At 35.0% G+C, this 24,419-nt stretch overlaps 3 protein-coding genes across 4 annotated transcripts; 1 reads left to right on the forward strand and 2 right to left on the reverse strand.

Moving 5' to 3' along the window:
- Positions 1-2,261, reverse strand: LOC109008657. 2 transcript variants are annotated; one of them, XM_018988845.2, is made up of 5 exons: positions 2,048-2,261; positions 1,771-1,869; positions 949-1,159; positions 599-691; positions 1-392 (listed from the first exon to the last, which is right to left on the reverse strand). In XM_018988845.2, the coding sequence occupies exons 1-5, from the start codon at positions 2,141-2,143 to the stop codon at positions 244-246; spliced, it is 648 nt and encodes a 215-aa protein (XP_018844390.2). In that variant the 5' UTR covers positions 2,144-2,261; the 3' UTR covers positions 1-243. The 2 variants fall into 2 exon arrangements, with proteins under 2 accessions (XP_018844390.2, XP_035549450.1); XM_035693557.1 differs by having other exon boundaries at positions 33-392; positions 949-1,132; positions 2,048-2,183.
- Positions 2,262-5,272: 3,011 nt separating this feature from the next.
- LOC109008656 (pentatricopeptide repeat-containing protein At4g02820, mitochondrial) lies at positions 5,273-8,993 on the reverse strand. The gene is made up of 2 exons (XM_018988842.2): positions 8,588-8,993; positions 5,273-6,643 (listed from the first exon to the last, which is right to left on the reverse strand). Exons 1-2 carry the CDS (start codon positions 8,876-8,878, stop codon positions 5,387-5,389), a joined length of 1,548 nt encoding a protein of 515 aa, XP_018844387.2. The 5' UTR covers positions 8,879-8,993; the 3' UTR covers positions 5,273-5,386.
- Positions 8,994-16,827: 7,834 nt separating this feature from the next.
- LOC109008655 (adenylate isopentenyltransferase 3, chloroplastic-like) lies at positions 16,828-18,122 on the forward strand. Its single transcript, XM_018988840.2, has 2 exons — positions 16,828-16,870; positions 17,043-18,122. Exons 1-2 carry the CDS (start codon positions 16,847-16,849, stop codon positions 17,985-17,987), a joined length of 969 nt encoding a protein of 322 aa, XP_018844385.2. The 5' UTR covers positions 16,828-16,846; the 3' UTR covers positions 17,988-18,122.
- Positions 18,123-24,419: the final 6,297 nt, after the last annotated feature.

Consider the following 24,419-nt stretch of genomic DNA (forward strand, 5'->3'; position numbering starts at 1 on the left):
TTTTAGAATAAAACATCTCATTGGGCCAATTATTCAAACATATTCAAGGACAAATAAAATGAAATTGAAAGGGACGAGATCCGATATATGCTGTGTTATTGGATTTCATTAGATGATAAAGTACAAGCAACAGCATATTTTAAGAGAAAAGAAAAGAAAACAGCTAGCAGAGCTTGATCTGCCTAGACCTGGCTTTAGCTTTTATGGATTTCTGGTACAACAGCTAGCCCCCTCTTTTAAGAGTTAGTAAGTCCATTCCTTTGGAAGAAATATCTCTGGGGAAGAACTTCGATTCTGGGCGATTACATAATTACAGTACTGTGCTGGTAACTCCTTACCATTCTTTTTCTTGTTTGAAATGCAATCTCTACCTTTGTGATTGCATTTGTTATCTGAAAATTAGTAAAGACCGGTGTTAATTAATAGTGCTAGCTACATCAAACAGATTAATGAGAAAGCTACCTAAAGAAACATGCATGAAATATATTTATAGAATCAACATCCTCTACGATTTTTTACCAAAATATTTTTTACGATTCAGAAAATTATAAGAAATAATCTTGATTCGAAGATTATATAGTACGTTAGAAGTATAAACCTTTTCGGGGCGCCGACATATGCAAGCCTAATGCATGGACGTTGAGGTTGAGAGCTTGAACGACACGATTAGGGAGGAGAACCGGCGAGCAGGCTGCAGAACATGATGAAGAGATTATCAGTCATGGGCAAACTGATCGTTCTTAATTAGATTAATACTGATCTAAACTGTGCTCTCACACACGGATGGATACATTAATTATAATATTGTTGCTTACTAATTGCTATTAGGACGCAGCAATACCACAGTAGCTAGCGTACGTACATGCATGGAACGTACATGACATGATACATAAACACCAGTAATTTCCCCAGCAGGATTCAATAAAAAATATTGATGTACGTACGTACCTGGCTTCTGGCTTGATTGGGGGACGTTGGTGCCTGTTCTTTGTGGAAGAAAAACTCCAGTACCACATGATCTTCTGCCAGCTGACTCCAGGAAAAAAGCTTGCATTCCAGGTCCTCCTGATGCCCCATTCGTCCCAAGTTTTGGTCTATGATCATGTGGTGGTCTCCCGCTAGATTTTAAATGCTGCTCATGATGATCAGGACACAATATCTGAAGTATACGGACACGTGATAAATTTCATGTCGTAAAAATTATTAATGTTTGCGTACGTAAGCATGCAATTATAATTGTATGACATTTAATTTGTGATTGAATGCGATCATGATGAAGTTGTCCATTATATTATATATCCCAATAGTATATAATAATACAAATTATAAGCAGATCGATGATCAAACATGACTTGGTATCAATTCGGAAAATCAAATTATTAGGTTTATCTTGTATGAAAAAATTCATACAAATTCAACTATCGAAGGATTTTTATAATTTGTTCTCTTAAGGCTTGATGAAATTAATTACTTTAATTATTCACATTTATCCAAAATAGTTAATATTCACTCGACCTTGTATCTACTACTACTACCTAACCCATGTATATAAATAATGTCTATATATATATATATATAATAGATACTAACGCATCACCTTCTTTTATATATCCTCCAACTTTCCAACGCAAATATACTAATAATAGAGGAGCAAGATCAAGAAGAAGAATATGATCAATCAATCCCATTTCCATATTCCTTGATATTAATTTGGGTTCCCTCAGCCTCCAGCTTGAGAGAGAGAGAGAGAGAGAGGGAAAGAAAGAGCACCTGTGGAAACGGCTCTGGAGGGGATGATCTTCGACGATGATGCTGTCCATGTGGTTGGTGGTGGTAGTATTGGATCAATAGTCGTTGCCTCCTATGCTCCTAAAATTAAAGAAACCAAACAGCAATATTTTCAATAGATCGCAACAAAGCAATATTATTATTCCAGATGGGATATATTCATGCATGGAGAATCGTCATGGGACGCAAAGAGAATGCAACTTCAGCAAATATTGGAGAAATGTCTAGCAGCTTGTACGTAGTAATTAATTATAATTACCTTTCTGTCGCCTGCCTTATCTGGAACATCACGATCATGTGAAGGTAAGCACAACTTTGCTTCGCCAAAACCAGCTTCTCCATACTCGGCAGCCATGAGAGAGAGAGAGAGAGAGAGAGAGGATTTGCTAGCTTGAGTTGTGTTGTTGTTTTGGAAGGAGAAAGGATAGATAGAAGAGGGAGGGTTTTAAGCTCCAACTTCTAACCTGCAACATAACTATAAAAATATTTACGTGGGGAAACAATTAAAGGGGGAAGAAGACAGACAGGAAAGTAGATGTGGAAATGGTGCTTGATTTGACACTGCAATTACGCCCAGTAACCCACGTACGTAACGTCGGCGATTCTAGACGTGTTTTTGGTGCGTTTATATATATACATATATATATATATATTAACTATTATAAACGGCTAACGTACACTTCCAATATATATATATCTAGTCAAAGCCAGCAGTTTGAATTTTGAACCACTATATATATATATTATTACAAAAATTTTAGGAATATTTTTCCTTAATTACATATGAAAAAGGTGAATTTACACCAATATTACAGTTTTTTGGTAGCATAATTAATTGTTGATTCAAATTCAAAGTAATTTTCGATTTGAAAGATGATCAATAATTAAGTGGTCATTAATCCAGTTAATAATTTGAACGTATATATACCTAAATGTAGCAAAATTAAAAAGAAAATTATATACTTGACTTTTCTGATGATGATGATGATCATCACTGTCATGCTAACTCAATTAATTATAACTTTACAGACTCAAATTTTTTCAAGTTAATAGTAACGTACGGTCATCCAGATAAAATCTTTGCTTGACTTCGATATATATATATATATATATATATATATATATATATATACTTTCCTAAATAAACATTAAAGACTGAACAGCATGGGGGAGGCCATAGAAAAGCTAGCATTGCCACAAGTCAAAATGGCAAATACTTCGTGATATACAAAAAGAAATTATAAAAAAGCTTACTTACAGTCTTACACATTGATGTGACTTAATGCAATGCATTAAATTGTAAAATTATATATACGACATAACACATCAATGCATTTTGGATTGTAAGATAGGTTTTTTTATAAGAACAGTAATGCCACTATCATTTTTATCATCATCATATTTTGATTATTCTTAATATGATATTAAATGATTGAAAATTATTAATTATATTCTATTTACGAGTCAATCATTTAATATTATCACATCAAGAAATATATATTGAGAGGATGATAATGAAAATGATTATAAATAGAATCATGTATCTTTTTATTATTTGTAATTCTCGCCTATATACTTTTAAAGCACAATCATTATATAATATATTTGTAAATGATTTGCGACAAAACAAAGGGACATTTGTAGCATCATGGGACCGTTGATGTGGGTGGTGGGGTTGGTTAAACCCCTCTTCCTGTTTGGTCGTCGCGGTTATCCTGGCTCCACGTAATTACGATTTCTTTGTCTTTTATTTATTTTCTTTTTGGTCGTTTAGACCTTTTGAATAGCCATTTTGGTCATATATATATATATATATATATATATATATATATATATATATATCAGTGGATTGATGCAAATGATGACACAAGTGCACTTTTTGGGAAGCCTGCAAGATATCGATGGGTTATATACTGATCATCATGCAGCAACTAATGCTACTTCTTACCCACCTCACCAACCATCCCAATATCTTTAGAAGCTGATTAGGTTTAGAAAAGGTCTCTTTATCTGCTACATGCAATATTGGCAATATATGTACAAATTTAAGGCTTTCAGTACGACTTCATCATCCTTTGTGATTAGGTCTGATTAGGCATTCTTTGGATGTCTAAAGATTACGATTACCTTAAATCATTTTGTTTCTTAATGCGCGTTAAAAAATTAAGATTAAGATTGTTTCTTAATTATTTTATTTTTTTAAGAAAAAATCTTCTTACAAGCGAGTTCGTGCACCATACCACACACCGATACTGACATGTAAAGCATTCATTTAATGAAAGAAATAATTTTCATGAGACGAGATATTTTCTTTTTTCAAAATTTTTCTTTTTGTTTTTATTTTTAATAAAAAAAGTTATGTCAGCGTTGTTACGCGGTTTGTTCTACCTAGCAAGACTCAAAATTATGTCTGTTATCACTTGTATTCAACACTTCAGTCATTCTTAACTTGATGATGGTTTGTTCAATCAAGAGATTTTTGTCTTTTAACCTTGGTTCTCAACGTGAAAAACCAAGGCTTATGCCATGTGGCCGGGCCAAAGGCCACCGACAATCCAAGAGATTTCGAATATCAGACCAATAACCTGGGGAATTGTTTTAGTCACCATTGTATTGCTTGTATGGCGCCATTGTTTGGGGAATTTTTTAGATTCGGATCATTTGAGGTGAATACATGTCCAATGCAGATTGTTTTTTAGTTTGTTTTTTTAACAAATCCATGTTAATTATATTTTGTTCGGTACTGATCTAATCCACATTATGATTAATTTGAGTAATTTGAAAGGCCTTTGATCATCAAATATGTATGCATGACAGTAGCTAGTTGGACCAAAAGCTGGCAAATGAGTGTTATTTGGTAAGAAATTTTCACCAAATCTTGTTATGATTGGCTTGAAACTCTGGGAAAGTTTAACCAGAGTTGGTCAACCCTGATGAAAAAAATATCCTTAAAAAAAACTCAAGATGATGCAAAACATTTCAGAAATAAAGAATGTTTTGAAAAGAAGCAAGCTCAATTCAAACCTATTTAGGCCAACAAAATCTATATCTTTGACGGTTGGGGGGGTGTCGGGTCAAAGATCTTGCATCTCTGGATTAAATGGACAAATGTCAAACGTTTATAAAAGATCATAAACTCATTGTGAAAATACCTTGCATAATCAGGGCATTGACCTCACTATGAAACTCAAAGAAGGCCACAGCATTACTTGAGACACGCTTTGCAGGCGGAAAAGACTAGACAAAATATCAACCCAATGACAAAATCTGCATCACCAACACAATGACGATCCTATTAAATCAGGGTGTACAGACCAAATATAACAAACCACATAGTGCCTTCCAGCAATCTGTCTGCAGAAGAGGGGAGGGGGGGGGGGGGGGGGGAACCAGCCGAATTCCCGACACCAGAAAAGACTTGCTCCTCCCCATTGGATCAGCACCACCTGCTCTAACGTTATCCATTGAAAAGCAAAAAACTGGGTATACAAATCAAACTCTTAAGAGAATTTACTTGCAGCATAAAAAACAAGATGGATGTACATGATTAGCTTTTAATGGCACCACCAAACAAAACATAAACTCTTTCATTTGACACTCAAGAAAACTTAGTAGAAACGTCACTGATACACATCTTACTAGTTAGTTTTATGAGCTTACGAGTCTCCTCATTCAACTCAACCTTGTCCTTCTCCATCCTCTCTGCTACAATAAGTGGCATTTTACCAACTTTTGCATAAGTTCGTAGCAGGTAATTATATATCTCAGTACTCAAATGACCAGCTTTTCGTAGAATGATCAATAATTGCTCTGCCCCTTCAACATTGCCTTGCTCCTCAAGTTTCTTAAACACTTCTCTAACCAACTTTTCGTCTGGATCCCACTTTTTCACGCTAGCAACAGCTTTTTTGAAATAATCTAAAACTTTTTCCATCTGCCTCTTTTCTAAATAACCCCATGTAAGAAGCTCCCAAGTAGTGTAACTTGCAGTGATACCCTTTTCTACCATTCGATTATAAAAGTTTTCAGCCATTTCCATCTGGTTTCGGTTGATATAAGCTGCAAGAAGTATGTTTGAGACCCTAGAATCACCAGTCCCAGAAACTGACTCCCACTCGCTATAGAGATTCTCAGCTTCTTTAAACTCCCCAAGCTTCACAAGTGAAGACAACATGCAAGTATATTCAGCATCATTCATTTTGCGAAAACATGATTTCATCTTTTCCCAGATTCGAGAAACTCCATCCTTATCCCCCATGTTTGTATGCAAACTTAGGAGAGAAGAATATGCAACTCGATTTTTCCGAGATGCCTTTTTCTCCATCTCCTTCAAAGTATGTGATGCTTTTTCAAGAAGAGACTTTTTTATGTACAAGTTGGCTAGGGCACTATATGTAACCCAATCCGGATCTAACTTTGCTTTCTTTAGCTCAAGGAAAACTTTTTCTGCGGTTTCAACGTCATTTTGGGAAGCACAGACAGATAACCATAGATTGTAGGTAACAACATCTGGTGAAGTGTTCCTCTTTAGTTCCTGAATCATTTCTTCAACCTTCTCTAGCTGCCCACTTGAGATATACAGAGAGAGCATGTGGTTATAAGGAATCGGATTCTGCAAGAAACCACATTCCGACATTTTCTCCATGAGAGCCTCAGCTTTGGCTGACAACTTGTTTTGGACATATACATGGAGAAGAGCTGTATAGGTGGGCTGGCCTGTCATTTGATCAGGAAGATCCTCAAAGAACTTTACTGCACTATTTAAACCGCGAACTTTTGCAATCAAGTCCAAGTGGACAGCATAGTCACCTGGTAGCAGCTTAATGTCTTGCTGCAGTCTCATCCATTCACAGATCTGCACAAACAATAAAACCAAGATGGTAAACCAAATGACCAGTTGTGAAGGATGCAATTTCAGAGAAGTCACCATAGAGAAACACACGTATATCCAACATTTGTCTGCAGACGGTTATAAATATTGCAGCTATCTGACATCTCCTGGGCTATCCTAAAAAACGGAGATGACTCAATCTTCGCATGAAACAAAGTATTAGAAATGAAAGGGGGGTAGATACCCAAATCAGGGGCCTGCACTTCTGCATTTTATCAAAACCTAGACTATGAAACTCCACTTCCAGTTTTTCAACTCCCACAAGACACTTCTTTATTGATAACTAACTCCAGCAAGAAACTTCTATAGAGCCCAATGGCATTATTTTGGTTTTCCTTTTGGCAATTAACTCATGCGACTATGACTTCACCACCAACCCATTTAATGGAGGTCTGGAGATGCCATTTTTCCCAAAGGAATAAAGTAAACCAACTACAAAAATAAATGACTCACATGAATAGAAATCTCGTAAGATTAATATTAATGAATAATGAGTCAATTTTACTATATAATCAAGTAACAGCAAGGTAAGACAGGGCCATCGCAATCTTTCAATGCCCTTGGAACTGCCTCATTTAGTTTTATGTTGTTTCATCACATGCTGTAGTTATCATGCCTGAATGAAGTGATGTATAGATGCAAATATATAAGCCTTCATATCATTGATAGGAACAGAAACTTTCGAAACAGGCGCTAAAACCTTTTGATAAGTAGAACCAGTGCTACAACCTATTTCAGTTACAGAACAGTTCACATAGTTTCACTTCCTTAACACAGAATCTTCAATTTCTTGGCAAGTAGACATGCACACCCTAAATTCTCTTTACCTATGATTGTTTTCTCGGTACCAAAAGAAAGGTTTTCCACATTGCAAAAGTCCCAATAACATTTGTGTAGGCATGTTAGTAGTATGTTATCTAAATACAGCAAACATATGTAAATAAACTCTTCCATGAGTAGTACTTGTCACTAAGATCTAAAAGCTCCAATCATAACCGGGCAAATAGTTGCAAGAGTGCGCACAAAGGAGGACTTTGTCTTCCAGCTCTGGAAATCCTTGATACTATTATGGTTTTAAATTTGAGTCCAAACTTTCTTTACCCGGAACTAGAATTTCAACACCAACCTGCTCTGGCAATCTCCATGTTTGAAACAGTTAATGACATATTATAATTACCCACTTTTCTACATATGACAGTAGGAAGGTTACAGGTACTCTTCCCTTCTAAGAGAGTGGCATTAACTTATGAGTATGTTGAAGTAATCTTGAGTGCAATACTTCTGAATCTCATTAGCTTTCTTCAACCCTTTATCTTCAAGGGCTGAGAAATAAAGATTTCATCATCCCGGTGCACATGCTAATTGATTTGTTATTTTCAGAACAATAAAAGGAACTGGAAAAAAAAAAAAAAAAAACCTTACAAATTAAGGATAATAGAACGTACACCATAAAATTGAAGTCCTGGCTCGCTTCATCCATTTTCGTCCCATTACACCCCTACTTTCTCCTCTAAAAATTGAAACCGACCAGAATATAGCTCGGCATTTGAGAGCCGAATTCTCCAATACTAAGAAGCAGAAAAAAAAACTCGAGCCCATAACCAACTATAAATGGCCAATTATGTTAACCATCGGGCCACTGGCGCTAAACCAAAGAAAGTCGCAACATTCAACTTGAAATGCAAATATTTTTTCATGAACCAATAAAGAACTCCCAAAAATTCATCATTTAAAAAACCCAGACTCTGTTTCTAACAACAACTTTAATCGCTTCCATAGGACAAAGCTGAACACGAATAAGCGAATGTCAACAAGCCACAATATAAACTTGGGCAAAATAAAGAGAGTGCAGAGAATGGAGACGGTTTATTCAGAAACAAAAAAAGAAAGAAAGAGAGAGAGAGAGACCTCCAGGGCGTGTTTGTATCGCTTGACCTTGCGGAGCTCGCGGACGATACGGTTGAGCCCATACTTGCGCACCGTATGGCCTTCTTCTTTCCATTTCCGTATGGCAATGACGGCGCTACGTTTTCTGTACACCAGGCTAAGAAGCCTACGGCCCAGCGTGTCTCTGCCGCCACCGGCGCTTTTTGTTGTGGCGGTGCGGCCCGTTGCTACGGTATTCACCGCCGCCACTTCCGTCGAGAAGTTGCGGGCGTAACAAAGGGATGAGCGGACATAGCGTAGCATCATGCTCATGAAAGTAACACTCTTTGTCGATGACAACTATGGAGACTTCCGCTCGCCCTTACTTCGACAAACAAAAACTGCTTTGACGGCTCAGTGCATTCTTCGAGCGGAGCAAGAGCCACCTGATGGTTAGGGCTTGGGCTGTGGGCCTAATGCAACTATATTTTATTTTATTTTAATCTTTTCCGAATTTGTTCCTTTCCATGATTTTTTTTTTTAATTCTTTTAGTAAACGAATCAAGTAAATTACTAATTTTTCATTGATGAGACATAATTTCTAAAAATTATTGTCTTCAAGGTTCGAAGTTTAGAGAGCATACCCACAAGATCAAAGACTTACCACTTCACTCATTAAAAAAAAATAAAAATCCATTATTACTTTAGCCAACTCTTAAGATTATTAGACACATAAAAATTACTACTTAGGTTTGGTTTGGATACTAAATCATTTCAATTCATTTCATCTAATTATTACAATTTTTTTAAAATTTAAAATAAAATATAATAAACAATTCAATTTTTCAAATCATAAAATAAAAATAATATTAAAAAAATAATATTTTTATAATATTTTATTCAACTTTATACAAGTAAAGAGATCTATTCATTGATAAGAAAAAGAATAAATGTGAACGGTGATTGGATTGATGATAAAATAGAATCCTGGGTCTCGAACAGTGATTCGATTGATGATAAATAAAGTGAATTCTTGGTTCAGTTCTCCACCTTAACGACAGAAAAAAGGATTGATCAAATTCTATGAAAACTTTTATCTCATCTCATCTCAACTCACTATCCAAACTAGATCTTAGACTTCTCATTTGACGAGAGAACATTTTAGGATAAGGATAAACCTTCAACTATTTTTAACGTAGTTTATATTTATAAGTTACCAATCCAAGTAGTAATTTATATTTACATTTTGATCAATGCTAAATGAGTTTTTCTACTCATTATCTTTACACCACAAACCTGTTAAGGACAAAAAAAGATAAAAAATAAAAATGTGTATTTTTTTAATAATGTCAATTGCTTTATTCATAATAAAATGTATGCAAATATACAGATAATACATTACATCTCAACATCTACCAAGACTTAAAAAACAAGAAACTAGGGGCATTGATTCCATTGTATTGTGTTGTCAATAAGTCGTGCATGTCGAGCCAACAAATGAACTACCTCGTTACCTTGCCGTCCAACATGAGTTATTTAATAAGTCATGAACTTATGAAGCTGAATTTGCCCCATCAAAGAATTCTGGCTTGTATTGCCTCTTGCTTTGATCGAATAAATAACCACCAAGGAATCCCCTTCCAATATAAAATCAAAAAAACCCATACTCAAAACCATCCGCAAACCTCGAAATGCAGCCATAGCTTCTACCTCATCAACATCAAACACACCAACTTCCTTACGACATATAGCAAATAAAATCTCTCCTTTATCATCCTGGACAATCACCCCAATTCCAATATGACCAGAATATTGAAACAACACACCATCAAAGTTAAGTTTAACCTTATCTTGTGGTGGTGGAATCCCTGAAAGTACACGATCCTTACTTGGTAGCAAACGATGAGACTTTACAGTTACATAGCTCTCAACATAAGCAAGACAATTGTCTACCATTTCCATAACCCTACTGTCTTGTTGTTGAAATAAACAATGGTTTCTATATTTTCACAGACCTTTTTCCCAAAGTTAGATGAGCAGTGAAATAAAGCATGACTACTAGTTTCCACATCCAACTTACAATGGGCACACATATTAGAAGAAATAATACATTTTTTCAATAAATTCACCTTAGTAGGCAAATTATCTTGACATGCCCTTCATGCAAAATTCTTCACCTTATTATGTAGCTGTAACTTCCAGAATTTTCTCCAGAAAGTCAAACTTCTTAGGGAATATTTTAACATTACAATTTGCAGATGATAAGTTTAATAATAAATGGTGGTCCGACTTCACTGAATAGAGACCCTTTTTAGTATCCCTCCAGGTGATTTGATATTCACAACACTGTGGATAAAGAGGAACATTTAAAATCTATTCAGCTTCAAAAGATGCGAAAACTGCATGTACTAGAGGTTTGTTCCAGCCCCTTAAATGCTGATTCAACAAACAACTGAGAATAGTATCAAAGGTTAAGAGATGATGGTTGGGCAGAAACTGATGCAATGAAGAAATTGGGAGCCAAACTTGAACTTTATCCCCCTGTCTAATGCGCCACCGGCACCCAAGTTGCAAAACCTTCTTAGCTGCAAAGATGCTTCTCCAAACATAAGAAGGCCTATACCCTAAACTAGAGCTCAGAAAATATGATTTGGGAAAGTATTTAGCCTTAAATACTTTGTAAAACAAAGAATGAGTATCATCCAATAATCTCTAGCCTTGTTTTGCAAGTAAGGAAATATTGAATAACTATAAATCTTTGAAACCCATCCCACCATCAAACTTTGAAGTGCACAACTTTTTCCAACTCACCCAATGAACTTTGCGAATATGGCCTTGTTGACCCCATCGAGACCTTGCAAACATCCCTTCAAGTTCCTTACAAAACAATTTAGGTAATTTAAAGCAACTCATTGTGTAAGTTGGCAATGCCTGAACAACAACTTTGATTAAGATCTCCCTACCAGCTTGTGATAACACTTTCTCCTTCCAACCTTGCAACTTTCTCTAAACCCTTTCTCTAAACTCCTTAAAAATCAAATTACAAGATTTACCAACAAAAGATGGGAGGCCCAAATAACGATTATGTTGTTGCAATTGAGTATTCCAAAGTCTCTTAATATCATTCACCACCTAATCATCAACATTTCTGCTTACTAACAATTCAGTCTTGTCCAAATTAATTTTCTGACCAGAGGCAAACTCATAAAGATGAAGTAAATGTTTAATACACTCATTTGCAGCAGATGTTGCTTGATAGAAAATTAAACTATTATCTGAAAAGAATAAATGAGTGATATGAGAAGTACTAGACATACCCTTACACCTTTAAGAAACCCACGACATTCAAAATGATGAAGAAGAGTAGATAGAGCTTCAACACATAGCATAAATAAGTAAGGAGATAATGGATCACCTTGTCGCAAACTTTAGATGCAGTAAAAGATGAAGTAGGAATCCCATTAAGCAACAACTTATAAGTAATAGAAGTCAAACAAGACATAACAACGTCACCCATTTTGAATCAAACCCCAATTTTAACAAAACTTGATGAAGAAAAACCCACTCTACTCTGTCATAGGCTTTATTGATATAAAGTTTCATAACACATTTTTTGCCTCTCATTTTCTTCCATATAGTATTAAAAGTCTCAAAAGCAAGAAGTAAATTATCAGTAATGAGTCGACCTGATATGAAAGCACATTGTCTATCATAAATCACATAAGGAAAGATAAGTTTAGTCTATTAGCAATGACCTTGGCAATAATCTTATAAACTACATTGCATAGACAGATGGGTAGATATTTAGTTACTTTCTCAGGTTGGTTATTCTTTGGAATAAAAACTATAAATGTTTCATTTAAGTGAGGAGAGACTAACCCACGATTAAAGGAGTATAAAACAACATTTGTCACTTTATACCCCACAATGTCCCGATATTTCTAAAAAACAAATTGGAGGCATGCCATCAGGACTAAACACTTTCAAGGGTTGTATTTGAAACAAAGCTTCCTTAACTTCCTCTTGGGTATATGGTTTCAACAGATTAGTATTCATATAATTTGTCACCTTGGGTTGCAAAAGATTAAGAATTAAATCCATAGAAGTCGGGTTAGAGGTAGTAAACATTTATGTAAAATAGGTATAAACCTCTGATTCCAGCTCCCTCCCCTCCCTCCAAACTCCCACATTATCATTCAATCTAGAAATAAAATTTTTAGTCTTCTAATGCGAAGCCTTTTGATGAAAAAATTTAGAATTCTGATCCCTTGAGTTTAACCACAATACTTTAGACCGTTATTTTTACATCAACTCCTCCATTTCCAATAATATATTAATATCATGCTTAAGAGATTAGTGTGCATATAATCAGAATTAGGATCAGCCATCAAACTAGACAGAGCATGTTTCTTTACTTCCAATTGAACTTGGATATTACCAAAGTGATCATACTTCCACTTTTCTACAGAATTTATCCCGAGACCCCACGATTTAGAAATAACTTCCTCACAACCATTTGCACAAACCCACATGGTTTCAAATCTAAAAGGTATTTTCCTTCTCCAATAAACTACCCCAGTACCAATGCTATCCATGAATAAGCAACTATGATCAGAATAAGACAGATGCAAATTGCTAACTGTATAATGTAAATACAAAATCAACCAGCCATGATCAACTAAGAATCTGTCCAATTTCTCTTGAATAAGAGCCTCACCTTCACACATATTTGACCATATAAACAGGGAACCATATGAGACCAAACACTTAAATTGACAAAAATCCAACACCTCCCAAAAATTAGACATCTGCCACTCAAGCCGTGCATGACCACCACACTTTTTTGAATTGAGAAGAACTTCACTGAAATATCCAAAACACAACCAGGGACCCATATGCATATCAACCAATGATTTCAATAAATTCCAAACATTTCTCCTCCTCTGAGCATCTGGATGTCCATACACAGTCGTAAGCCTCCATTGAAGTCTACGATCAACGTCCAAAACCCTAGCATCAAAGTGATGCTTTGAATATGAGTGAAGTTGTAGATCAATAATCCCACGCCAAAACAAAGCAATACCCCCACTCCTACCCTCACAGTCAACAACCAAAAACCCATTAAAACCCAACTTAAATTTAAGTTTCTCCATACGGGAAACTAGAGATTTGGTTTCCATAACAAAAACCAAATCGGGATCTTTTCTCCAAACTATATCGTAGAGAATGTGAACTCCTGAGTCCATGGCCTTACCAGCCAACCGAAAACCGTTCGCCATAGAACTAGAAATCACCGCCGGGCTTAACAATTCATCACCAAACACACAATTACCAGTAGTTTGAGGATCCTCTGTAGTAATATGAACATGATTGACTTTATCCAAATTATTTTTCTGAGTAGTAGAACCAGCACCTGAAGCCCTCAACCAAGCACCAAAAGGGAACCCATTTTTCTCATAATCAGACCGATTACTCTCCAAAATTCACAATCTCGATCTCCATGTCCCAATCTGCCACAACAATAATAGAAATTGGAAAATTTCTCATAACTAAATCAGACCCTTACAGTAGTAGAATCACCCAATATGATTTGTTTCACTCTTGGCAATGGTTTATTGATGTCCAAAGATATACAAACTCTTGAGAAAATTCCCCACCACGGAGAATTTATTGGCAAATCAAGATCATCAACAACACCAATGGAAGCACCAATCCGTTTAATAATATCACCAGCTATTCCTTTCAATGGTAAATCATAAATCCGAACCCAAAATGAAGCATAATCCAATTTAATATCAGACAGTTTAAGATTACCATCGTAGTTTTGAAGAAGAACCAAACTCTTATCACGAGTCCATGGACGGTTACGAAACACCTTATCTTTATCACTTGAAACATAGAATTGTGCCACGAAGAGATTATCAACAAGTCGAAAAATCTGACACCATGCACTGGATTCCAAACTTTACGCATCATGGGCTTGAAGGCCTCCTTATTGTAAAATTTCAGTGAACATAGTTTAAATAGGAGACAATAATCATCAGGATTAACGATAAATCCAACTCAGATTCCTGCACTAAAACTTCTTCAAACTCAGCTTCAGACAACGAAAAATGTTGCCACTGGTTGGTCAATTCTTCATCCATTGTAGGATGAAATGCCAGAACAACCCTATGAGAGGGATACCCACTTGCAATATGCAAGAAATAAGACTCCCAAGTTGCAAAAAAGTAAGCAAACTGAGAGTATTAGAATCTCAAAATTTTCCACTAACTGTTTCCTTTGTTGCCAGAGCTTCAATAACCATTTCCTTGAGGCTTCTATATTCTGGATGTGTATAACATAGAGATGATGAGTAAAAATTTTCAAGGTAAATATAACCTACGAAGGGTCAAATCCCCTAAAAACCATTTATTCTAGTGATCCAATTTGTGTAAACTAGAATAGAGTACAGAAGGTAATTAAATTGTAGCCTATAGGGAGTTCTAGACTTGCTTTCTTGAGTTTAGAACTTAGGTCAATTTATCGTAACATTTGTCATTTCTTGGTCAAATAATTATTTCATGTATATATATTGGCTCTCGGCCAAAGTTCTCTCTCGTGAAAACTAGTCTCATGTTTGGATACCGTAAGAGTTTTCAGAACTCTTTATAATTTTATTTTTAAATATTTTTTAAACATTAATATTATTTAATTTCAAAAATTTAAATTTTTTATCTAATCATTACTTAATTATTATTCAAATATAAAAGTCAATACAACTTTTACAAACTTCAAAATAAAATACAGAAAGTAATTCATCTTTTACAAATTCAAAAACAAAAATAATATGAAAAAATTATATTCAAACAATCTTTTAATTTATAATATTTTTATTCAATTTTTTTCTCTTGTTTTTCAAAATTCAATAAAACACCTTTACTCAAACCATTTCATCACTACTCACAAAAATCCTGAGATACTCTAAGTGTCCAAATATACCCATAGTTGGTAATAGCAGTTGTAAGCTGTAAACCTTTTTATTCACTTTATTTGAAAATAGTGGTTGTCTTGCCTCTATACTAACTATAACAATGTTGTGTATGACAGTGGAAGAGATAACTTGAATTGAGAAGTGCTTTAGCCATAAAATGATTTTCCAAAAATAAATTCACAAATTGTTATGGCTAAATGTGGTACGTCAGATTGTAAAGTTACTTTTATTGTAACGTAAATCTAACATACGTATGAACCTATGTCAATTTATAAATTTATTTTTGTGAAATTTCTTTATAACTGTAATACATCTCATTTGAATTTGACAATATTGTTCATGTATAGAACAATCAAGTGTATCTTAAGCAATAAAATACTTGAATGGAAATGAACAAGCCAATTAAATTCGGTACACATATAGGTTTAATAAATGAAATAATATCGGAATTTATAGCCAATTTGATGGGGCAGATCATGCGATTTGTGTCCATAATAGATCACGAATCTGAGCATTCTCCTATATATCGTAATGTGCGGCGCCTATTCCTTTATCCTTTTTTTCTTTCCGAAAAAAAGTATTGTATGTTCATATATATATATATATATATCCACTTAGAGTAGGAGAGATGAGCATATGAAATGAGTTCTATTACATTTAATCATGTCGTAATTCATGATCGATGTGCGTATCTCAAATATCATTAAAGTTTTAATATATGTTAATATATTGGAAGGACTGATCTAAAGATTAATACTGCATCCTGATCTTTTATAGTTAATTACTATATTTTGTGGTATAAAATTGCAAATCAATTCAAATAGAGATTACCCATTTTCTCTATTCAAATTACAAATTTGATAGCATGCAGTACTACAGCCTTTTACATATATATGCCAACAAAATTGGAAAAAAACTAATTCGATAATGTTATTTTTGAAAAATAAGAGCACGTATTCTTAATTAATGACACCATTAATATCCAGATTACTAAGATCCTCTAGATTTTCTTAATTAATACTCCATACCTAAATTAATATATCTAAGTTCATGTATCTTAGACACCATTAACTTTTTTAATTGTAGTTTTGGAAACTAATTCGTGCATTCTTAACAACGAAATATTCTTATTTAGATTATTATAAATCTTTTGGATTCACTTGACGTAATCATACCTAAAATCATAACTAGGTTCATTAATCCTTACGAGAAAGAAAATCTATAAATTTGTTGTTGGAAAGTAGCCTCATTGCACTGATCTTACGGCCAGTCAGCTTCAAACCTTGAAACTAAGCGTACGTCGATCTGATCATAAGCTAAAGAGAACCATGTATGGTTTTTGTACTCCAATGGTATGCTACTCATGAGAAACCTTTCTCTCCTGGTTTTTTAGTACTTCTGCCATTGTTTTTGAGTAAAGAATGCAGAGACATTTTTATCTTTACAGACTAATGATCATCTTTATTATTAGATTCTATATATATTTTGTTACTGATAATCATTTTTGTTTCTCCTCGCAAATAGGTACATGTTAATGGAATTTCTAAGCTCCAAGCCAAGAAAAACTACCCAAGTCTTGATATGTTAGCAGGTGGGCAGAAGAAAGTGGAAGTCAACAACGTCCCTCAAAAACACAGAGAAAAGGTAGTGATTATCATGGGAGCAACTGGAACCGGAAAGTCAAAACTATCCATGTATCTTGCTAAATGTTACGAGGCAGAATTAATAAACTCCGACAAGATGCAAGTGTACGAGGGACTTGATATCGTCACCAACAAAGTCACTGAGGCAGAGCAATGTGAGGTTCCTCACCATCTGCTGGGTATACTAGACCCTTATGCAGATTTTGCAGTGGAAAGGTTTTGTGAAATGGCCTTAGTTTCCATTGAATCAATCCTGAGCCGGGGCCGGCTTCCGATCATTGTCGGAGGCTCCAACACCTACATCGAGGCCCTGATCGATGGCGAGGAATATAAATTCCGGTCAAAGTATGATTGTTGCTTCCTCTGGGTGGATGTGTCCTTGGCTGAGCATCAATCATTTTTATCCATTAGGGTTGATCAGATGGTAGAAAATGGCATGGAAGAGGAGCTGAGAAAGATGTTTGATCCCAATGTGGATTATTCAAAGGGGATTTTTAGGTCAATTGGGGTTCCTGAATTTGATCAGTATTTCAGAACTGAACCCCATTTAGAAAAAGAAACTCGCAAAAAGCTTTTTCGAAAAGGATTAAGTGAAATGAAGGAAAATACTTGCCAGTTAGCACGTCGGCAACAGGAAAAGATTCATCGACTTAAGGATGTGAAGGGATGGGATATGCATCGGCTTGATGCTACAGAAGTGTTCAGAAAACAAGGTAAAGAAGCTGAGGGTGCTTGGAAAGATCTTGTGGCTACGCCGAGTAAGAGAATTGTTGATCAGTTTCTGAACAAAGCCGGTCACCAATTAGCTAGGGTTAGCGGCCATTAAAGCAGCTTGCATGCACGTACAAAATCTACCTCTATAATTTTTTCAGTTACTTACATATGATGTAATAGAATCCTTCCAAAATAATCGCAGCTAGCAATATACTGCATGCAGGAACACTTGAGAACCGATCATCATCTGTCGTCCAGATCCTCTGTAACCATGCTTTGCTGCTATTATTATAATAATAATAATTATTTATATTATTGTCATTATCATCATCATTAATAGGAATATTAATGACATGAATCCGATACTTTTAACCCAATTATATCATTTGCTCATTTCCTTTATTTGGCTTAATTAAGCAGCATAATATTTGCAAATGATCATAATTAATTAAGAAGATGGCCAGGTTAAGAGAACTTCGCTTTAGTACGTCCCCCACAATTAGCCAAATCATAACTAGGATTTCGCCAAAAATGCTGATAACATATAATCTGTACTGATCAGGATTTCATCATTAACTACACTTTAAGTCACAACCTTAGTTTTTCATAGCAATTTAGGTATATGTGATAAGCTAGGTGGCTCAACACAAATTGTGGCCTAAGACAATTAACCATTCAAAAGTACGAGGCTTTTTTTTATTTTTATTTTTATTTTTATTTTTTTAACTAGTAAGGGCTCTACATGCAAGGCACATTTGCCCGATTGTAAGAAAAAAAAAAAAAGTGTTACCAGAATATGCGACATAGAATCGAATCTCATCGAAGCCCGATGTCTCTCATATTTTCCCTAGACATACACATTGGTGCTTATTGTATTGCTTATTGTACACCTCAAAGGTCTAAATCAAGTCTAAAATATAAACCTCAACAATGTAAAAGTATGAGGCTTTTTTTTTTTTTAAAAAAAATTTTAACTAGTAAGGGCTCTACATGCAAGGCACGTTTGCCCCGTTGTAAGAAAAAAAAAGTGTTACCAGAATATACGACACAAAATTGAATCTCATTGAAGCTCGATGCCTCTCATATTTCCCCTAGACATACACATTTGTGCTTATTGTATTGCTTATCATACACCTCAAAGGTCTAAATCAGGTCTAAAATATAAACCTCAACAATGTAATTAAAAACCTAATAATAAATTTTGAATTCTCCACATAATATAATAACTTCATGCTAATGGAAAATAAACTCTCAAACCTTCATATTATCAAAAACCATGCGTCTGCTACGCACTCTAACAACTTATAGTCCTAAACACATTGTATCACACTTACGTACATATGAAATTAACTAAACCCCCCATTTAACCAATCCATAGAATTACGCCTACTTGAACTAAAATCTCAAATGTCATAAAAATCAGTTCCTTAAAAATATGCAAAATCTAAAACCTCAAATTTCCAAAAACTCAATCAATAAAATGTAGAGGATCTCAAATCTTAAATTTCCACATATCATCTCTTATAGTCAAGAAATGTCTACACCTCAAATCTGAAACTTATTTCCTCAAGTCCATAGATATCTCAAACCTTAAATACCCACATCATCATCTCTTAGTCCTCAAATTTCTACACCTTAAATCTGGAGTTACTTCCTAAACCCACATATATCCAAAACTTCATAAGTTATAGTCTGCAGAATCTTAAACTTTAGCTTTGATACCAGCTGTAACGCCCCGGTCCTGGATGGGTTCGGATAAATACTACATTTCACTTAAAAAATCATATATTACAGTACGTATATAAACTTCAATCTCTCAACTACACATAGATCTCACTGTTTTAACTCAACTACTTCAAATAATAACTTGTAATACAAAAATTCTTAATATAAACGTCAAATTCCCAACATATACATCATCAGAGCACAACAAATTTACTGAATAAAATTCCTCAATACTCATATAAACCTTCTATACTTAATCCACTATGCATAACTCATTTCACCCATGCTCCAAAATCTTGATCCTCAAATGAAATATTCAAATCATCTAAAAAGTATTGTAGAGATAAGGGGCGAGTTATCAACAACTCAGTAAGTAGAGAACATATAGTAGTATGTAAACATGAGCATTTATAGAATCCAGAATGCAGATCAAAACATTTACTTTCAAAATGCAGAATCAGAACTTTTGCTTTCATAATCAAAATCAGAACATGTTACCAAAAATATCAGAGCGAAAGTTCAGAAATATTCTTATCTAAAATTTCTTTGGCACAACATAACTGAAACATCACATTAGAACAAAATTTCATATTTAACCCCCGTGGTAGGGTTATACAAACCTTGACGACCAATTGAGCAGAAACAGAATATGAATCTTCCCCTTATTATTCTCAGAGTCCCGAGTGCGCACATATGAAAGATCACGTAGAAAACTATTTTGTTTCCAAAGTGGGTACACCAGAATAGAAAAGTTGGTACCAACCCAAACAGAGGCTACATTTTTACACCCGTGGTAAGGTCAGAACGGAACATAAATAGAATGTCATGCCAGAGGTTGTAGAAATTACATCATATCATATCAGAGTACATAACATTTTTAGAATAGAACAGAATCAAATGACAAAAATATAATTTATGCACAAATTTTATATTCTCTATCTTTTGCACAGTTTAGAAATAAAATGTCAAAATAGCTCATGTCTACACCAGTTATGTCAAAAAATACTTTATTCTTATATAGAATTTCATGAATAATGCCGAACAAATAACTGAAGTTGTTTCAAATTTCTTTTCGTAACAAAATATGCATATTCTCCAAAATTGATCTCAGTTCATTTTTTTGATGCAAAATCTAGTATAGGAATCCAGCTTACCTAAACTTCTTAGCTTTTTAGAAATTTTTCTCAAAAATGCCGAACAACTATAAATCGTCACCTATAAAATAATCACGTAATTTTCATAAATTTTTTATCAAACACGTATCTCAATATTTAAACCTGAAATGCTAAAAATTAACCTATTTTAATTCCTCAATATCCAACAATTCTCATAATTCTAAAATGCCATAATTTCCCAAATCCATCAATACCCACTTAATTTACTTAACCTAATTTCAACTCAATCACCAGTCATGACAGAAAATCTAACACAACCAAAATGAAATAGTAAAAAAATATTACTCAGCCCAAAATAATCTAGATCCCGAGTCCACCCCAATAACATACATGTTAACTTTGTAATAATTTAACATAACCCACTCCAAAAAGAAACCAGTACGTAAACAAGCCCAACTTAAAATACATATCCAAATTTTTTAAAAAGTCAAGCCCAACCCTCATTCTACCAAGGCTTTCCTATTAGGGCAAAAATGTAAAAATATTTAAAAGGGTTCGAGGTGCTTTACGAATGATCAATGGCCAAATGGCTTGATGGCATTTCTGTAAACACTAGGGATGATATGACCAAAATATTTAAAGCTATCTAAACGTTATTTTTCAAAGATTCCAAGGCATATACTTGTTGTTTCTGAAGAAACAAGAAAACAATACAATTGTTTCTAGAGAAAGAAGAACACCCGAGAAAATGACTTGACTTCGGGAGGAAGAAAAATTTTACCGAGAGAGAGGGAGGCGCACGACGGAGCAGGGGCTGGGTGGAGGTCGAAGGTGCCGGTGCGGCGACAGAGCACTAAGAGAGGGCGATAACGTGAGAGAAAGAGAGACAGAGCGAGAAGCAGTGGGAAGGTTCGGAGTGACCTAGCTTACTGAGAGGAGAAAGACGACCAAGCGGTGGGGGTTGTAGTCTGACCGTGGAGTCTTGGTTTCCAACATCCTCTGTTGTTGATGAAGTGCATGAGGGTGGTGAGCAATTTTGCGGGAAAGTATCAAGGCTGAGAACACATAACTTGCTCTGTTTTTGGTGCAAGAAACATGGGCTTTCGTGCACGGGTTGGGGCCGTGTGCAGTGATTTCCATTTGGTGTTGGTGATGGGTATGGTTTTATGATAAAAGGGTTGCCGTGTTGTGCAACCTTGGTGGCTGAAGGGAGGGGTGGCAGCCACGTGAAGGAGCTTTGGCAATGGGTCTATCCCACGGTGGTGTAGTAGAGGCAGCGGTGCTAACGATGTGATCCAAGGCTGTAGCTCGGTTGTTTTCATGGTGGTTGTTGGCTCTCCAAGGTGGCAGCGACGTGGTGTCTCTAGCTGGGCAACCTTGGCTTGTGTTGGACGTGGAAGGCGGTACAAGTTTGTTGTTGTGACTATGAAAGAGAGCCACTTATATGTTGCCGTGCTTGTTTCCTGGACACGTGGGGATGTGCATGCTTAGTGTTGTGGTGGCCGCGTCATGCTTGATGAAAACTTATGTAGAAGGGGCGGCGTGATTTGAGGAAATTGACGGCATCTCTAGGGCTTGAAAAAACATTTGTTATGCATGAAGGGGATAGACGTATAGCTAAAAACCCTAGATTATGGTCCATAATTTATAGGAACTAAGTGCTTTAGATGTGGAACGGGTTTAGGAATTTAAATATGAATGGTACTCTAAAATTGTAATCCTATAATGCTTGAAATTTGACACACTCATGTGCTTGGACTTAATAACTAAACTAGGCCATAATTTTCGTTTTCAAAACAAATCCATTGCCCAATAATATCTTCGGGCCATTAGGAGAATTTCTTGGGCCAAATTTTAATTATTTAGGCCCACTTGGTCAATACTTTATTTTAGCCTAATTATCAAGTCCAATAAAATCCATACTTTGCCAACATAAATTTTTAGGCCCGTCGCCTATTCTAAAATTATTTGAACACTCAATTGGATTTTTCATACTCATAAATCCAAAAATATATTTAAAAAGTTGACTCGGGCTGGGCCTGGGTGTTTACATGGGTGATCTAGGACACATAAGTCCAAGATGATGAAGTGCTTTTTGGAATCTTGGAAAAAACAAGAGAGGAAATTTTAGGGATTTGAGATAAACTATAGTACTCACGAGGCTTGAATGGATGGCTTTGAGGAGATTTTGTTTACTATTGTGCGGGGATTAACTGTAGTCAGCTAAGTAGATTATGAGGACAAAATCTTTTTTTATGGGGGAGGATGTAACACTCCGACCAAAATTACTAAAGATTTAATGAGGATAATCTAATTGGACCTAAATTAGGTTTAATAAGCAATGATGAATGTGCCCATGATTAATATTTATTGAGAAAGGCTTGGAATTTTAGTTAGGCCATAGGCCCAAAATTTTATATTTGGACCGTTAAGATGAAATGTTACTAATGTTTTTAAAAGATATGTCGTAATATTCTACTTAATTAATTACCTATCATGAAGAATAATTAAATAAATATTCTATTTCATAAAAAAATGAATACTAATTAATTAAATAGTAGTAACATATTTTCATTTCAAATTATGACTTAGTAAAATAATTAGGTATTTATTCAACTTTGTTAAAATAAGTCATGAAAATTTCAATTCTTAAAATAGGTTTACTTTTCTTATGATTAATATAATTATTCAATTTTAAAAAAATCTAAAAAATACTAATATCATTTAAATATTCTTAACATAAATCTTTATTTTCAATTTACAATTTTAATAGCATAATTATATCAGAATCTAATATAGTAAATAGTAGAAATTCATTTCATACAATAGACATTGAACTTAAAGTGTTTAAAATAAAAATTAACCACTTACTATATACTACTGAAATATAATTGTAAAATTGATACTAAATAATATAATTCAAACCCCTTAATTATTTTTATGAAGGGAAAATGAAGCTTCTGTAAAATAAAGGGTTTCTGAGCTAACAACAAGTAAACCAGGCCCTAACTTAAAATAATTCCCATAACAGTTAAATCGAGCCCAACACATGAGTTAAGCCCGTTGTAAAAACACAAACTAAACTTAGGAGTAAGCCCAACTTAAAAGCAAAGCCCACGTGGATCCAAGTCCAGCCTGACAACAAAAGCCCATGTGAAAAATCAAAGTTTGCCTAAAACCATCTGCCATGGAGCCATGTGACAGAGAGCTCAAGGCTTACCGTGGGGGAAAGGTACGCCGCGCAAGATGGAGGCAGGGACAACGCGAATGGAGACGGGACTGAGATCAATGAAGACAAAAGCTTTGTAAGAACATGAAGAAACCTGTGTGCGATGGATCTGAGGCTGGCAGAGCTGCGGTGGAGGCTCATCAGCTTCTCTTGAATGTGGTGGTGCTCTAAACGTGGTGGTCGACACTTTCTGTGCATGGGGAGTCGACGTGGAGGGGCTGGCCACGTGTGGCGTATTTTGAGGTTCGCTGATGCCTTACCGAGTGTTGAAGAAGACAATATTAAAAATATGCTTTGTTCTCATTAATTTAAAATATATTACAAGGACTCCTCTTATAGGACTATGTACAGACAAGAATAAGGAATTTGATGAGTGGAGCGTCGTATCAGAGTTGTAGCAGCAAGCTATGTATGCATCAGGGAGTAGAGAACAACTAGTGGAGCGGCACATGTACATAGTAGCAGCAGAGTAGAT

The sequence above is a fragment of the Juglans regia genome, chromosome 8, assembly GCF_001411555.2.
Source record: "Juglans regia cultivar Chandler chromosome 8, Walnut 2.0, whole genome shotgun sequence".
In the NCBI taxonomy this organism is placed as follows: Eukaryota; Viridiplantae; Streptophyta; class Magnoliopsida; order Fagales; family Juglandaceae; genus Juglans; species Juglans regia.

Excerpts from the sequence above, each read along its gene's own strand:
- LOC109008657 (XM_018988845.2), bottom strand. The coding sequence starts at position 2,143 with ATGGCTGCCGAGTATGGAGAAGCTGGTTTTGGCGAAGCAAAGTTGTGC. Across the intron at positions 692-948 it reads CCAATCAAGCCAGAAGCCAG|CCTGCTCGCCGGTTCTCCTC; the intron begins GTACGTACGTAC and ends CATGTTCTGCAG. Across the intron at positions 393-598 it reads TATGTCGGCGCCCCGAAAAG|ATAACAAATGCAATCACAAA; the intron begins GTTTATACTTCT and ends ACTAATTTTCAG.
- LOC109008656 (XM_018988842.2), bottom strand. The coding sequence starts at position 8,878 with ATGAGCATGATGCTACGCTATGTCCGCTCATCCCTTTGTTACGCCCGC. Across the intron at positions 6,644-8,587 it reads GATACAAACACGCCCTGGAG|ATCTGTGAATGGATGAGACT; the intron begins GTCTCTCTCTCT and ends TTGTTTGTGCAG.
- LOC109008655 (XM_018988840.2), top strand. The coding sequence starts at position 16,847 with ATGTATGGTTTTTGTACTCCAATG. Across the intron at positions 16,871-17,042 it reads ATGGTTTTTGTACTCCAATG|GTACATGTTAATGGAATTTC; the intron begins GTATGCTACTCA and ends CCTCGCAAATAG.